The sequence below is a fragment of the Ursus arctos genome, unplaced genomic scaffold, assembly GCF_023065955.2.
Source record: "Ursus arctos isolate Adak ecotype North America unplaced genomic scaffold, UrsArc2.0 scaffold_8, whole genome shotgun sequence".
Lineage (NCBI taxonomy): Eukaryota > Metazoa > Chordata > Mammalia > Carnivora > Ursidae > Ursus > Ursus arctos.
The window spans coordinates 27,855,922-27,874,398 of NW_026623100.1; the positions used below are offsets into that span (position 1 = coordinate 27,855,922).

At 35.4% G+C, this 18,477-nt stretch overlaps 1 protein-coding gene and 1 pseudogene across 9 annotated transcripts in view; both read right to left on the reverse strand.

Moving 5' to 3' along the window:
* The window catches only part of USP34 (ubiquitin specific peptidase 34), a 239,393-nt gene that overhangs the window by 139,102 nt on the left and 81,814 nt on the right, over positions 1 to 18,477 (reverse strand). For all 9 annotated transcript variants that reach the window (XM_026485129.4, XM_044377919.3, XM_048222672.2 and 6 more), the window contains exons 9-11: positions 17,185 to 17,266; positions 17,007 to 17,099; positions 139 to 264 (exon numbers count right to left, since the gene is read on the reverse strand). In XM_026485129.4, coding sequence (XP_026340914.1) covers positions 139 to 264; positions 17,007 to 17,099; positions 17,185 to 17,266 — 301 coding nt within the window. The remainder of the gene's footprint in view (positions 1 to 138; positions 265 to 17,006; positions 17,100 to 17,184; positions 17,267 to 18,477) is intronic.
* On the reverse strand, positions 10,534 to 10,653 carry LOC113247731 (U6 spliceosomal RNA; annotated as a pseudogene).

The following is an 18,477-nucleotide window of genomic DNA, read 5'->3' on the forward strand; positions in this document are numbered from 1 at the left end:
TAGCGTTTCATAACAAATTTAATATCCTTTTGCCTAAATGAAATGCCAGTAATAACCTACAAATTAAGTTACCTGAATCACAAATTTTCACTTAAAAAAAAAAACCAAAACCCTGCCATTATGGTTTGAACATATTACCTGCTCAGTATGAACACTTGGCTCAAGAGCTGAGACCAGATTAAGGAGATGTCTAAGTGGTACTGGATCCAAATTCTTGATGAGTGAAGGAAATAAGTCATGTATATACCGACTACAATGTTTTAACTAGAAAATAAAGGTAGAGACAATAATAAAAAATAATTACACTACATAAATAAATAACCTGACACCAAAAACTTCTACAGTTTAAAAGAAAGTAACTAGAACAATATTTTTTAATATGTTAGGAAAATGCTAATTACCAACTGTCACAAATGGCAGTACATAAAATGTGAGAGTAAAATTACACTTAGGCAGAACTTTATCTTATTCAAATCAACCACAAGATTAATTTTGCAACCACAAGAGGGAAGCCCATAATAAAAAGTTTCTGGAATCCAAGTATGAAGAAGATTCCAATTAAATTTATATACATATCATTAAAGTAAAAACAAGTTAAATAATATATTAAAACATAAGCAGTTGCAAATAAAATAATTCCAATTACAAAAGAAAACCAAACTAAGTATTATAGGAGTACTCTATTTCTCATATTAAATGGTTATGAAGTATTCATATAACATGTTCACTTTACTCAACTACACAACAGAAACTCCCTCAAAATAAAGGTCTACATGGTAATAAACCAAAAGACAGAATGTCTCCTTTCTTATACTAAACAGAATAATAAATATGAGGGAAAGTATAACATTTACAAAGATGTAATTACTAAATGTTACAACATGATGTAAATGTCTTTTGTAGCCATGAAGCTACAAACTATGAAATTAAGATACACGATAAGTAGGGGCGCCTGGGTGGCACAGCGGTTAAGCGTCTGCCTGCGGCTCAGGGCGTGATCCCGGCGTTGTGGGATCAGGCCCCACATCAGGCTCCTCTGCTATGAGCCTGCTTCTTCCTCTCCCACTCCCCCCTGCTTGTGTTCCCTCTCTCGCTGACTGTCTCTATCTCTGTCAAATAAATAAAATCTTAAAAAAAAAAAAAAGATACACGATAAGTAATAGGCTAGTAATCGCCAAATTGAGGGTTCCAAAAGTAAAAATCTGAGGTATTCAACTTATCTTCTATACATAAAAACTGTATCAGAAAATGTACATTTTTCTATTTTAAAACACTGACTTTCCTATTTCTTAGGCATAAATCATATGAACTCTCTTCTGTATATCCCCTATTAGGGTAAATATGCACAACCTAATTTTGAAGCAGAAGATGAAACAGAAGTAATAAAATAACTTTGGAGGAATTCCTCCATGTTGAGGTTACTTTTTATAAACTTTTACATCATTTGAGATGAAGGATAAGTAAATCATCAATTATAAATTTATTGCTTTTATAGGTCTTATCTGAGAATATTAGTTTTAATATAGTATTAATTAACATCACGGATTATACTAACAGTTTATAGTTGCTTTTTGCAAACAAGTAACTATCAGATTATACTTTTCCTAATTAAAATGTAACAAATACACAATATGGAATAAATTTCTGATTCGCTGTCACTTCTACCATTAATAGAAAGGATTTCCATAACAGATCCAATTTTCATAATCAATATTTTACTGTTTTTAAGTGACAAAACCCTTGAGAGATAATTATGTAATCCTGTAATCCTATAAAAATCTAAGGCTCGTTTAGAGGTGTACATCATGAAAGCAAATTCAGAGAATGAAGATTAAAAAATATTAAAATTACAACGCTTAAAAAAAAGGGGGGGGCGTGTGAAACCAGTTCACACTCTTCTTCTTTAGTTATCAAAAAGAAAAAAAGAGGAAAAGGATGTCAAGGAGGGAAGCTGACAGAGCAGAAAGTGCCAGGAATCCCTCTCTGCACCAAACAGCAATCATACTGACAGAAACTACTGATGCAACTATTCTGAAACTCTGGAGTCAATTTGAACTTGCACACTCACAGATGTCCAAGGAAAAGGCTAGCCGGTAAATTGTGGTTAATAATGGTCAATTTCAGCCTTCAGTGTGACAGCAGCTACCCATTCCCCACTCCATGTCCTTATGTCAAGCAGCTGTGGGGACAATAATATGTAATTCTGCTACAGCTTGCTGGAGCCAGGGTGGGCAAAAATAATCTTGTCTGTGACTTTCTTACACCATAGACAAAAATAAATTCAAAATGAATGAAAGACCTAAATATGAGACAGGAAACCATTTAATTCCTAGAGGAGAACACAGGCAGTAACCTCTTTAACATCAGCCATAGCAACTTCTTTCTAGATAGGTCTCCTGAGGCAAGGGAAACAAAAGCAAAAATAAGCCATTGGGACTTCATCAAAATAAAAAGCTTCTGAATAGTAAAGGAAACAAACAACAAAACTAAAAGACAACCTACTGACTGGGAGAAGATATCTGCAAATGACATAGGTCATAAAAGGTTAGTATCCAAAATCTATTAAGAATTTATAAAAACACCCAAAAAATAAATAATCCAATTAAAAAATGGGTAGAAAAAATGAGTATTTTTCCAAAGAAGACACACAAATGGCCAAAAGACACATCAAAAGATGCTCAATGTCACTCAGCATCAGGGAAATGCAAATCTAAACCAGAATGAGACATCACCTCACACCTGTCAGAATGGCTAAAATCAACAAAAGAAACAACAGATATTAGAGAGGATGTAGGGAAAGGGAAACCCTAGTGCACTATTGGTGGGAATGCAAACTGGTGCACCACTCTGGAAAACAGTATGGAGGTTTAGAACCTGAAACCATACTGACAATAGAAATACCTTATAATCCAGCGATTGCACTACTAAGTATTTGCCCAAAGAATATAAAAATACTAATTTGAGGAGCACCTGGGTGCCTCAGTCGGTTAAGCCTCTGACATCGGCTCAGGTCATGATCTCAGGGTTCTGAGATCAAGCCCCACCCTGGGCCCCACGCTCAGTGGGGAGTCTGCTTCTCCCTCTCCCTTTGTCTCTCCCCCTACTTGTGCTCGCTCACTCTCCCAAATAAATAAAATCTTTAAAACAAAAATACTAATTTGAAGGGATAAATGCACCCTGATGTTTACAGCAGCATTATCTACAATAGCCAGATTATGGAAACAGCCCAAGTGCCCAATGACTGATGAATGAATAAAGAAGATGTGGTATAAATATACAGTGAGAATATTACTCAGCCATAAAAAAGAATGAAATCTTGCCATTTACAACAACATGGATGGAAATACAGTGTATTATGCCAAGCAAAATAAGCCAGTCAGAAAAAAATAAATACCATATGATTTCACTCATATTTAAATGAACAAACAAGCATGGTGGTGGTGGGGGAAGTAAATCATGAAACAGACAACTACAGAGAACAAATAATGGTTATCAGAGGGGAGGTGGGTGGGGGGGTGGGTTAAATAGGTGATGGGAGGGGCGCCTGGGTGGCACAGCGGTTAAGCGCCTGCCTTCGGCTCAGGGCGTGATCCCGGCATTATGGGATCGAGCCCCACATCAGGCTCTTCCGCTATGAGCCTGCTTCTTCCTCTCCCGCTCCCCCTGCTTGTGTTCCCTCTCCCGCTGGCTGTTTCTATCTCTGTCAAATAAATAAATAAAATCTTAAAAAAAAAAAAACAGGTGATGGGAATTAAGGAGGGCACTTGTGATGAGCACCAGGTGTTGTATGGAAGTGTTAAATCGCTAAATTGTACATCTGAAACTAGTATTACACTGTATGTTAACTAACTGGAATTTAAATAAAAACTTAAAAAAATAATAATCTTGTCCTCCAAATAAATTTGTCCAAAATTTCTGCATTCCAACTGCAGATTGCTACATCTGATTAGTAAGTAGCAGACACAAAGTCTGGCTGCCATTATTTCAACCCAACTCAGCTAAAATGACTACAGGAGGACTTAAAGGAGCCACACCAGGTTTTTCTGGACTCTGAATAACAACAACTACTTATGTAAGGGAATTCCCAAAAAAAGACACAGACTCAGAAAAGACCTGAGAAGACCATAAGCTTTCACATTAGGCTGATCCTTAGCACAGTCACTACCTACAAAAATCCCCCCCCACACACAAGGCAAACTGAAGAAGGAAGAGAATCTCATTTCCAAAGTTACCACGTTACAAAATTCAAATGTCCAGTTTTCAATTAAAACACACACAAAAACAAGGTATAAGAAGAAATAGGAAAAGTGTGGCCCACTGAAATTTCAGAATAAAATAAATCAATGGAAATATACCTAAGGAAGCCCTTGTGTCAGGCTCTCTCAACAAAGATCTTAAAACGGCTACCTTAAAGATGCACTAAGACTTAAAGGAAGAAAAGGACAAAAACAGGAAAACGGTGCCTGACCAAAATGAGAATATCATTGAAGAAACAAATTCTAAAAAGGAGCTATAAGAAATTAGAAGCTGAGAAGTAAAAGAACTGAAATGAAAATAGGTGAGGTTCAGCAGCGTATCTGAGTAAGCAGAAAACAGCAAACTTGAAGTTATGGAAACTGAAATTATTGAGTTTAAGGAACAGGAAGGAAATACAAAAAGAAAAGGAAACAGATTCTAAGGGACTTGTGGGAACCATCAAACCTACCAATACACTTATGGGAATCCCAGAAAAGGTACACAAACATATATACTTTGTATAAATATGAAGAAAAAATGGCTGAAAAAGTCCAAATTTGATGGAAGACATGAATCTACAAATCCAAGAAGTTTAACAAATCCAAGTAGGATGAACTCAAAGAGCCCTACACCAACCTTATTATAATCAAACTGATAACAGCCAAAGACAGTAAAATAATCCTGAAAACAGAGGATAAGCAACCCACCACATACAAGGGATCTTCCATAAGAGTATCAGCCAATTTCTAATCAAAAACCTTGGGAACCAGAGGAAGTGGGATGATATGCTCAAAGACTGAAAGAGAAAACTTTCAATTGAGAATTGTATAAATGGAAAAACTCTCCTTATGAGGAAGGAATGGTAAAGCTAAAGGAGTTCACTACAACTAGACCTGCCCTGCCAGAAATGCTAAAGGAAGTCCTTCAGAATGAAATGAAAAACGGAACAGTGACAAAATAAAGACCTCTGTTAAATACACAGGCAATTAAAAGCTAGTATTATTGTTTTCATTTGTAACTCCACCTTTTATTTGATATATGATTTCACAAACAAAAGCAAAAAGAATTATTAATCTACATAACTGGGCACACAATGTATTAAGTTGAAATCTGCTGTATGAAAAACAAAAATGAGGCAGAAGGAGCTATACAGAAGCATAATTTTTGTGTACTATTTAAGTTGACAAATTCAAATTAGACAATAAGAATCTCGAGATGTTAAACACAAATTATCTACAGAATATACAAAAAAAGAAAGGAAAAAGGAAATCCATACTACAAAAAATCAACTACAAACAACTACAAAAGGCCATAACAGAAATGATGGGCAAAAACACTGTAAGACATATAAAAAAGAAACAGAAAAATGTCAGAAGTAAATCACTCTTTGAGGAATTACTTTAAATACAAATGGCTTAGGGGAACCTGGGTGGCTCAGTCAGTTAGGCATCCAACTCTTAATGTCGGCTCAGGCCACGACCTTTAGGTCGTGAGATCTATCAAGCCCCACATCAGGCCATGTGCTTAGCATGGAATCTGCTTGTCCCTCTCCCTCTGCTCCTCCCCCCCCATGCCTGCACTCTCTCTCTCTCTGAAAACAAAAATCTAAACAAAAAATAAATATGTATATAAATATACACATACATATATATGTATATATATGTAAGTGGCTTAAACTCTGCAATCAAAGAAAGAGATTGGTAGAATGGATTTTAAAAACATGATACAACTGTATGTGGTCTGTAAGAGACACAATATATATCCAAAGACACAACAAACAGGTTAAAAGTTAAAGGATTAAAAAAGATATTTTATGCAAATAATAAGCAAAAAAGAGCTGGACTGGGGCGCCTGGGTGGCTTAGTCGTTAAGCGTCTGCCTTCGGCCCAGGGCGTGATCCCAGAGTCCTGGGATCGAGTCCCACGTCGGGCTCCTCTGCTGGGAGCCTGCCTCTTCCTCTCCCACTCCCCCTGCTTGTGTCCCTTCTCTCGCTGGCTGCCTCTCTCTCTGTCCAATAAACAAATAAAATCTTTAAAAAAAAAAAAAAAGAGCTGGACTGATTATACTAAAATGAAGTAAGATAGACTTCAAATTTTTAAAAAGTTACTAGAAAAAAAGACTTACCACATTACCAAACAATCCCACTTCCAGGTATATATCCAAAAGAATTAAAAGCAAGATTTCAGGGGTGACTGGCTGGCTCAGTCAGAAGAGGATGCAACTCTTGATCTTGGGGTCGTGAGTTCAAGCCCCATAGGAGGTGTAGAGATTACATACATACACACATATACACATAAATAAGTAAATAAAAGTAGAATTTCAAAGAGATACTTGCACACCTATATTCATTGGACCATTACAACAGTCAAAAGATGAAAGCAAAGTAAACAACCATTGACAAATAACTGTGGCATATACAAACAATGGAATATAATTCAACCTTACAAGAATGGAAATCCTATCACACGCTACAACATGGGTGAACCATGAGGACATTACACTGAGTGAGATAAGCCATTCACAGTAGGACAAATACTATAGGATTCCACTAATGTGAAAAATATAGAGTAGTCAGAACAATACAAGCAGTAGAATAGTGGCCATCACCAGCTGTGAGTAAGGAGAATAGGGGAGTTGTTGTTGTTCAATGACTTACTGGTTTTCTTTTGTTTAATTTTTAAGTAAACTCTATATCTAACGTGGGGCTCAAACTCATAACCCCAAGATCAAGAGCTGCAAGCTTTGCCGGCCAGGTGCCCCTCTATTATTCAATGAGTACAGTTTTGGAAGATGAAAAAGTTTTAGAGATCTGTTATACAATGATATGGATACAGCCACTATTAGAACTTAAAAAACTTACATGGTTTCCTTTTACCTACAGTTAAGTCTTTTTTTAAAAAGATTAATAAAGAGTGATATAATTTATTAATAAAAGGTTCCATACAACAAGGAGATACAACAATTATAAACATACTTTATAACTCAAAGCTAAAAGAACAGAAATAAAGATCAGAGCACAGATATATAAAATACAGATTAGAAAAACAATTGAGAAAATTAAAACCAATAGTTGGTTCTTCTAAAAGATTATCAAACATTTAGCTAGCTTGAAAAAAAGAGGGAGAAGACATAAATAGCTAAAAAATCTGAAATGCAAGTGGGATATTACTACCAAACTTACAGATTAAAAAAAAATTAACAGAATACTATGAACAACAGCACACCAAAAAATTAGATAACCTAGAAGATAGGGACGAATTCTTTGCAAACTACCTACACTGACTCAAGAAGAAATAGAAAAGGTCGACAGACTTATAAGAAGAGATTGAATCAGTAATAAAAAACCTTTCAACAAGGTACTAAAATACATGGCTTAACTGGGGGAACCCTAACAAACATTTAACTAAAAAATTAACACCAATCCTTCTCAAATCCTCCCCGAAAAACTGAACAGAAGGAAATACTTCTTAACTCATTCTATGAGGCCAAAGTCTTCATAAACATAGAAAATTACTAAGCAGTACCTCATAAATGACAAAAAGTCCTCCAGAAACTATGAGCAAATCAAACCTAAGACCATACGGAAAGGTATGGTCATTCACTATGACCAAGTAAGATTTACCCCAGAAATGCAAGTGTGGTTCAAAAAGAGAATTACTCTAACACATCATAACAATGGAAAAAAGCCACATGGTCATCTTAATTGATGCAGAAAAGCCATCTGACAAAACCCAACACCCTTTCATAATAAAAATTCCTGGAACACTAAGAATAGAGGGTAAACTCCTCAATATGATAAAGGATATTTATGAAAATCCCACAGCTAACAGCATACTCAATGATAAATGACTGATTTTCCCCTAGGATCACAAATAAGATAAGGATATTCATATTTATCGCTGTTAATCAACACTACACTGAAATTCTAGCCAGAGTTATTGGACTCCACCCCCCACAAAAAATTTAATGCATCCAAATTAGAAAAGATGTAAAACTGTTCAAAAATGACACAATCCTATATACAGAAAAACCTACATATAAAAAGCTAGTAGAGCTAAAAATCAAATAGACAATGTAACAGAGTACATATCAACAAGCAAAATTCAGCTATGTTTTCATATACCAGCAACTAATTATCTGACAAGGAACTGAAGATAGCAATTCCATTTACAATAGCATTGAAAGAATAAAATACAACTGATGCTTGAACAACACAGAGGTTTGGGACACTGATACCCTGTACGGTCAAAAAGCTGGGTATAACTGTGACTCCCAAAAACATAATTATCAATAGCTTATTGCTGACCATAAGTCTAAGCAAAAACATAAACCAATAACCTAAACCAGAATACCAATAACATAAAAAGTTAACACATATTTTGTATGTTATATATAATATATACTGTACTCTTATAATATGTTAAATATAATATAGACTGTACTCTTACAATAAAGAAAATGTTAAGAAAACTATAATAGAAAATTTTTAAAAATCTAAATGTATGTGGACCCAGGTGGTTCAAACCTGTGCTGTTCAAGGATCAATTGTACTTGAAAATGAATCTAACAGAAGAGGTGAGGGGTGCCTGAGTGGCTCAGTCAGTTAAGCATCTGCCTTTGGCTCAGGTCATGATCCCAGGGTCCTGGGATCAAGCTCCCGCATCGGGCTCCCTGCTCGGCAGGAAGCCTGCTTCTCCCTCTCACACTCCCCTTGCTTGTGTTCCCTCTCTCACTGTCTCTCTCTCTGTCAAATAAATAAAAATCTTTTTTTTTTAAAGATTTTATTTATTTATTTGACAGAGAGAGAGACAGCCAGCAAGAGAGGGAACACAGGCAGGGGGAGTGGGAGAGGAAGAAGCAGGCTCCCAGCGGAGGAGCCTGATGTGGGACCCAGTCCCAAGACTCCGGGATCACGCCCTGAGTCAAAGGCAGACACTTAACAGCTGAGCCACCCAGGCGCCCCCAAATTAATAAAATCTTAAAAAAAAAAAAAAGGTGAAATACTTGTATACTGAAAATTACAAAACACTGCTCAAGGAAATTAAGGTCTAAAGATTTTTTTTTTTTAATTTTTATTTATTTGACAGAGAGAGAGACAGCCAGCAAGAGAGGGAACAGAAGCAGGGGGAGTGGGAGAGGAAGAAGCAGACTCCCAGCAGAGCAGGAAGTCCGATGCAGGGCTCAACTCCAGGACCCTGGGATCACGCCCTGGGCCGAAGGGAGACGCTTAACGGCTGAGCCACCCAGGCGCCCCAAGAAATTAAGGTTTAAATAAATGGAAAGACATCCCATATTCACGGATAGGAAGACTTAACATGGTTAGTATGTTAATACTACCCCAAAGCGATCTATAGATTCAACACAGTCCCTTCAAAATTCCAAGAGCCTTTTTGGTCAGAAATGGAAAAGCCAATCATCAAATTCATAAGGAACTGCAAGGAGTTCTAAAAGCCAAAACAATCTTCAAAAGGAAAACTGTGAAACCTCCAAGAAAACAAGAGTAATTAGAACAGTATGGCGTTAGCAGAAGGACAGATATATAGACCAATGGAGTAGAACACCCAGAAATAAACTTTCACATAAATGGTCAAATGATTTTCAACAACAGTGCCAAGACCATTCAATGGAGAAAGGATAGTCTCTTGAAGAAAAGGTGCTGAGAAAACTGGACAGTCACAAATTATTTACCTTACACTATACACAAAAATCAAGTCTTAATGGGTAAAGAGACCTAAACTCATGAGATAAATACATAAAACTCTGCTAAGAAAACAATGGGGAGAATCTTCACATTTGATTTGGCAATGGTTTCATCACTAGGACACCAAAAATGTGGGCAACAAAAATAATAGTTGAAATTCATCAAAATTAAGACTTTTTTGTGCATCTAAGGATACTTGATCATTATTTTAAGTAAGCTCTATCCCCAAGGTGGGGCTTGATCTCACCAACCATGAGATGAAGAGTCCCATGCTCTACCAACTGAGCCACCCAGGTGCCTCAGAATCTAAGGATACTTTAAAGAAAGCAAAAGGAAACCCAGAGTTGGAGAAAATATATGTAAATTGTATATGATAATGAACTAACATCCGAAGGTAAAAAGTACAGTTAAACCTAACAAGAAAACTCCCAAACAACCCAATTCAAAAACCGGCAAAGGACTTGAATGGACATATACAAATGGCCAGTAAGCACATGAAAGGGTGCTCAAGTTATTAGGAAATGCAAGTAAATGCAAATTAAGGCACAGAGAGATATCACCACACTCCTACTAGAATGACTACATTTTTATTTATTTAAAATATGGACTATTTCACGAATTTGAGTGTCATCCTTGCACAGGGGCCATGCTAATCATTTTAGTATATATGCAGCTGAAGCACACACCTAGTTTTTTTTTTTTTTTTAAACTCAAGTAACAAATGTTGGCAAGGATGGTAAAATACTGCAGGTCGCAGTCAAAAAGTCTGGTAGTAACTGAAAAGATGAGATGTGTTAAAAGGCATCATCCCAAAACTCTAATCATGTCTTCTACTACAAAGTTTTGAGGGGAAATAAGAGTGGCTTTGGTATCTTACAATCAAACACTTCTCAAGTACAAAGAAAACAGACATCGCAAGTATGCAATAACCCAGAATAGAACATCCACAAATTTCTCCTTCTGGAAAACAAAGGCTACTCAGTGAAATCCACAAGAATAAATACTCATTAATTCTAGAATGAGAGAAACAGAAATGAGGAAAAAGGACTGGTAGTGAGTCATACACCTAAATACGAAATTAGCACTAAACAACTGCAGAAATCATAGTTCTAGTGTAGAATTTAAAACATGTAATTTAAAAAAGTACAAATAATACAGTAAAAACAGGGAAATAGAAAATAAGATGAGAATTCCCTCATCTTCTATAGCAGAGAATCAATCATCACTGTATTTTAGAATGAAAAGAAAAAGCCCACAAAGAAAATGTGAGTTAATAGACACTAGATTTCGACAAACTTTTGAAAGACTAACAGGAAGGGAATACATTTTAAAATGTACAGGTAGAGAAGGGTGTAGCTCAGAGTAATTTGTGAGTGAGCTGCAGAGTATATAAGTCAACCTTCCCACTGTAATTGGGGAAGATACTGGACTCAGAGACCTAGATCTGATGGACAGCAGGAGATATGGAAATAAAAATACAGGATTTCACTAAATACTCTTAATAACTATATTTGTTAGCCATCAGTCAGAAAAATACAAACAGCCAACTTAGTCATTCTACCCATCCACCAGGGCTCTCCCCTGGGTAAAAAATTTTATAAAACCATAGCTTTTAAGCATAGATACTGGTATCCCTTTTCACCCTCTCTTTTAGAAGTTCCACAGGCAGAAAGCCTAGTGACTCTAATGAGAAAAGTACAAGTTGTTTTATCATCACTACCCTTGAAAATGTTTCCAAACAGAAGTCCCACCTGATACAGTTCTAATAAAAAAATATTTCACAACAGCCAAGAATACCTAGACCACTTACTTAGTCATCTTTCTTATGAATGGATAACAAAGGCATGCATGAAGACACCCGACAACATAAAAAAAGAACAAAGCTCATGTTAAAAGCTCCTAAAAAGCCAGGAAGGAAAAAATTCAAATATCTAAGATATAATACAGAATGATATTACAGTGCCCAGATTCTAACTCAAGTAGAGTCATAACTTCACACGCTAGTAGTATGCAATGTCTCATTAAAGCAATAATCTAAATATGTATACAAATACACATGCAGAAGCTAATAAGCACTAGAGTATAGCTAGCTCAGTGCTTCTAAAATTAGTCATCACTAATCCTTTTGAGAATCTAATTATGTGCATAAAGCACATCTGAATCAGGTGACATTTAAGTCCTACTAAATCCTAGAGAATCTGACTTCTGTCATTGACACAAAGATCTACCCCCCCAAAACTTAGCTCCATATTAAGATAAAATTATTATATCAGTAACTTACATGCATTAACACAAGCATTCTTCAAATCTGGAAAGCATTTAACAATAAATTCCAATAGAGTGCAAGGATTCTGAAAGGGATTTTTTGATGTCCTATGACTAAAACATTTTACAGCGAAAGGGTATGTAGAGGGAAATATAAAGGTAACCGAATCAAACCAGAATAGTAACTTCAAATGGTAGAGTCATTTAAATGTCGAAATATTTACTTTACCTTCATATACTAGTCTGTTATTTACTGAAAAACTAATAAACACATGTAAAAGTTTCAAAGTTTACATAAGCATAGACAATAAAAAGGAAGTCTTCCATCTATCCCAGATAACTTACCCACAAACAAACCTATTAAAATTTCTTGTGTATTTTTCCAAATGATTCCAGGCATGCATAAATGCAAAGTACATATATATACACGTAAGATATATACATATATATGTATGTATGCATCCTCTTTTTGTAACTGTTTAAATACACATTGGGAGAATACACTGTGTACTTGGGATTTTCTCTCAAAAGATCTATTACTTATGCAGTGTTTAGTAAAACTATTTCTTACATATTGTTCCACATGAACATAATACAGCACCTTCAGTCCTTCTCACGGCCACAAAGGATACTATTATATGAACTTCCCAAAACTTATTTAAGTAGTCCTACAGTGACATTCCTTTTCTGCTAGCATGGTCAATGCTGTAGCGAACATCTTCATGTACATGTATTTACAGAATAAGTTACCAGAAATAGAACTGCTATATTGCTTCCCAAAGTTATACCATACTCTGGTCAATATAATGCATTACTAAACATAATGGGAATTAACCAATAAAAGGAAATGCCATTACATTATTTGAACTTATATTTAATTACAAAGATAAGCATTTTTCAAATATTTACAAATACTTTTTCTAACAATTTCAAATTCATTTGCCATTTTTGTCTATTTTCTCCTTGGATTCCAACATAAGGTTTAGGATACAAACAATGAAATGAGCAAAAGCCAATCCAATTATTATGAGTGAAGTGTGTGTGTGTGTGTGTGTGTGTGTGTGTATGTATGTATGTATCTATCTCAGGTGAGCAAAGTGACCTCAAAAACTTACTCCACATGGGAGGAAAAAAGACTTAAGCAAGACTGTATGAAGCTAACCAACCACAGATACTTTAAAATTAATTATATTTAGTGCTCAAATTAAAAAAAAACCTCAAATGTAAAAATGTCTGATCATTCTTGTAGTATATTATTCAGAAGTAAAGTAGTAAGAAACCATAGAAAGACCCAATTAAATTAACCCTTAAAATATATTTATTTTTTATAGTTAATCTTTTAAAGATATTTTAAGTTTTTGCAAACTGTCTCACAGACTATGCCACAATTTTTAATTATTCCCTTACTAGGTTACTTCAAACTCTTGCTAGGGCGAAATGCTAAAACCTTTAACAGACCATACTATCATAGTTATTAATTTGATGAACTTCAGTTTCAATAAAGAATGTTCCACTATTTCTATTTATTCTGTAATGATATATTTATCATTATTCTCCTATTCTCCTAGTCTTGCTGTGAACAAAATAAAAATTTTAAATCTACTAAAATGTGTAAAATTTTCAGAAAATTATGAAAAAAAATTTCCCTTTGTTCTGAAACGGAAAGTGCTTCCTTAATTTATTGAAATGATAGTAATGTATAAATATACAATATTAAATATGGGAAGTTATAAAAAAGTATTGAAAAATTACCACAACCAATCTAAGATGTAAGGTCTCAAGACACATAATTATCAAAAATTTGAAACTTTATGTATTTGAAGCTGTATATATAAAAATTAAAAACTTTATGATTATATACTGTAATCAACTATAATGGAAGAAAGAAATATAATGGACGAAGTATAATGGGAGAACTGGCTATTACAGCAAAAATAAATATAACTTAAATTCCTAAGAATAAGCTGAATATAAAATAAAACTTATATACAAGGAACTTTAAAACTTTGAATGATATGAAAGAAAATAAACAGTATAAAGCTTTGGATAGGAAGACAAATTTGATTCTCTTCAAATTCATCATTATTACAATTAAAATTACAGTATTTTTAAAGAATAAGTCAAAGCTAAACTTTACATGAGAAAACAGAAAAATTCTTTTTTTTTTTTTTAAGATTTTATATATTTATTTGTCAGAGAGAGACAGAACAAGCAGAACTGAAGGCAGAGCAGGCAAAGGGAGAAGCAGGCTCGATCCCGGGACCCTGGGATCATGACCTGAGCTGAAGGCAGACGCTTAACTTACTGAGCCACCCAGGTGTCCCCAGAAAAATTCTTTTTTTAAAATTTTATTTATTTGCAATAGGGAGAGTGAGCAGAAAGCAGGAGCAGGGGAGCAGAGGAAGAGGGAGAAGCAGCAAGGCTCGATCCCAGGACCCTGGGATCATGACCTGAGCCGAAGGCAGATGCTCAACTGTCGGAGCCACCCAGGTGCCCCTCCCCAGAAAAAAAAATTTTTTTTTTTAAGATTTTATCTATTTGAAAGAGAGAGACAGCCAGCAAGAGAGGGAACACAAGCAGGGGGACTGGGAGAGGAAGAAGCAGGCTTCCAGCGGAGCAGGGAGCCCTATGCAGGGCTTGATCCCAGGACTCTGGGATCACGCCCTGAGCTGAAGGCAGAAGCTTAACGACTGAGCCACCCAGGCGCCCACCCCCCAAGAAAATTTCTTTAAAAATATATTTTTAAAAAAACCAGCCCTGCTAGATATGAACAAATACTACAAAAAAAGAAAGAAAGACAGACAGCAAAAGCTAAAGACATTAGTATAAACCCATGATCAGCAAATGTTTTCTTAAAGGACCAGACAGGAAATATTTCAAGATTTAAAGCGGTTAGTATTATATATACTATATATACACAAGTACTATACTCTGCCACTGCAGTATGGAAGGAGCCACAGGCAATATGCCAAAAAAGTACAAGACTATGTTGAAAAAATATTTACAAAATGAAGGGGCCAGCCCAAAAGCCTTCTTTACCAAGCCAAAAGTTTACCAATCCCTGGTATACAGATCATGACTGGATATACTGACAGGTCAGTCTACAGACTCCAGAAACTGACCTAGTCAAAATGAAACTGGTATCTCAATTCAATAAGGGAAAGAAGAATTACTGAACAAGTGGAATGGGGACAGCTACATAACTAAAAAAGGGGAAAAAGTTACATAAATGACACCTTGAACCAAGAGAAATTCCAAATGTATCAAAGACTAAAATACAGGAGCGCCTGGGTGGCTCAGTCAGTGAGGCGTCTGCCTTCGGCTCAGGTCATGCATGATCCCAGAATCCTGGGATCCAACCCCATGCCGGGCTCTCTGCTCAGAGGGGAGGCTCCTTCTCTCTCACCCTCTGCCCCACCTCCACCTCCGCTCATGCTCTTCTCACTCTCTCTCTCAAATAAAATCTTAAAAAAAAAAGAAGACGACGACTACTAAAATATAAAATTGAAACAGGAAGGAACTAAAGGAGAACTTTCTTAAAACTTTGGAGTGGAAATGGCATTTCACACCATAAGACAAAATCCACAGGCCATAAAAAAATTCAACCACAAGTATGAAACCACAAACTTGAAACTGAACACCAAAAACCACCTTAACCAAAAGACAACATCAAAGCAGAAAATAGTCACAACTCTTAACACAGACACAAGTCCAATTTCACTGATACATAGAGGTCTCCTACAAAAAAGAACAAGTAAAATCACTAATAAATGATGAAGAATATCAACAGACATTCGCAGTAAAGGAAACAAAAACGGCTCTTCAACACAAGATTTGCACTGTGATTCACATGAACAAAATGCAATTTAAAATACACATTTCACCCATCAGTTTAGCAAATATCAAGAAGTGTACACAAATATCAAGGAGGACACAACATACCGAGGATGAGAGAAAACAGGCATTATCACACCATTATGTACCACAAGTAAACTGAACAGATGCTTTAATCTAACAATTCTCCTTAAAAGATAAATCTTTTGCACACAGATGAAATGAACATGTTAGAACTTATTTTTAGCATTGTTTATAACAGAAAAGATTGGGGAAAAAAATAATGCCTATGAATGGGAATTGGTTAAATAAATTATACATGCATGTACTGAAACACTATGCCCTCTTTAAAAAATCGTTTCATATATTGACACGCAATAATCTTGAAAATAAAGTGGAAAAAAAGCCAAGTCCACTTAGTATGCAACATTTGTAATAAAGAGGACCAAAAAAAGTAAGACAAGACAAGAAAAAAAGCTTACAGTCAGCTATTTATGTAGAAAATCTATGATGCACCTTAGAAGAATGGTATTCCTGGGAAACAGGGACTGGAGGAGGGAAAATACCTAATATATACTTTAATATTTATTTTTTGGATTTTGAACCATGTAGATACAAAAAAACTAAAGAAAAAAAGAAAAGAGTATAATAGGAAAAAGAATCCCCAATACAACATTCAGGATAAAAAGGTTTACTTTATCAACAAAAAATAATAGGTAAATGTCTCTTAATAAACCAAGATGGTTTCATGTACAATGTCCAGTTGACTAACTCTCGTTTCCTTCAATTCTACCTGTAATATGGTAGACATAGACTCCCAAGCCAGACTCCAGATTCCATGCCCAACTTTCTCTATGTCTCAGTTTCTGTAGCCAGAACTTTAGGATAAGAGAACTTACCTCATAAGGGAATAAAACACTTAAAACAAATAATAAGGAAGCACTTAATAAATGAAAGCTGTTAATATTACCTGTGCTGCAGCCCAAATGCAATCAATATGCTGAGTACTCAACCTCCCCTCTGCTGCCAAGAAGTTCAAAATCACTTGGCACTGTTTGATAATCTGGAAAAGAAAAACTTATTATAACTAATTTTCTAAAGTATTCTTCTCTTAATAGAGCAGAGAAGTCAAGTAATTCTCCACAAACCTCAATATGTAAATTTGGTCCAAATATATGCTCTACCACATTGTTGCTTATAAGCCAGTCTGCAAGTTCTTTTGCAATGGACCTAAAATCAAACAATAAAAATAGTTAACACATTAAAAAATTATTAGTATCATTTTTTCCCAAGTGAAAAGGCAGATTCAGTTGAAAACCTAAATGTTTTTTAAAGGTGAGTTTATTTATTTATTAAGTAGGCTCCATGCCCAATGTGGAGCTTGAACTCATGACCCTGAGATCAAGAGTCACATGCTACATGCTCCACAGTCTGAGCCATCCAGGTGCCCCACAAACCTAAATTTGACCACAAATATATTACAAAGAAGTGATTGTAGACAATTAACTGGTTAGAGTACCACAAAGAGTAATTAAAAGAGGGGAGCCTGAGTAGCGCAGTGGGTTGAGTGTCTGACTCTTGGCTTTGGCTGGGGTCATGATCTCAGGGTCATGGGACTGAGTCCCGGGTTGGGCTCCATGCTCCACATGGAGCATGAGATTCTCTCTCCGTTTCCCTCTACCCCTCCTGCTCATGCACTCTGTCTTAAATAAATAAATCTTAATTTTTAAAAAAAAGAATAACTAAAAGAAATGGTAATATTGCCTGAATTTATAAACAAGCAAAGACAAATCTGGAAAGATATGGAGCACACAGGTGAAAATACCAAGTGTAACAATAAGCAACACATTTTTTCACTCTAAGACTTTGCCTTCCCACTTTTTAATTTCCATAGTAGGCACTTCAGCATTCAGAGAAGGTTTCCCAATATGCCCTCTATAGTAAGGTAACATCAGAAAAATAGGTTACCAAAAGGGTTAAAAAAAAAAAAAAAAAGAATTCTCTAAATGCCAAACTGAAAGTCCCGTGTCTGATATTAATAAAGTTATTAAGGTGACTAAGTGATCCCTAAACACATCAATTGATCATGCAGAACAACTTATTTACATTTACCGCATCTTATTCATTTCAAAAAGTAAACATCCTACAACAGTTTTAGATTACCCTTCATTTTTTAAGAGCTACCAATTCTCTTTTAGAATTAATAACTCACTGGCACAGAAGTTAACCTGTTTTATTGGTTTTACAAATAAGGGAGTGTGAGTTTATCAGTTAATTGTCTTTTACACCTTTGAGATATACATGACATATAATACACTGAACACATTCAAAGTACAGAGTTTGATTCAGATTTAGTCTACGTCTATGAATTCATCACTACCATCAAGATAATAAACACACACATTAACCCAAAAGGTATCCTTAAGCCCCTCTGTCATCCA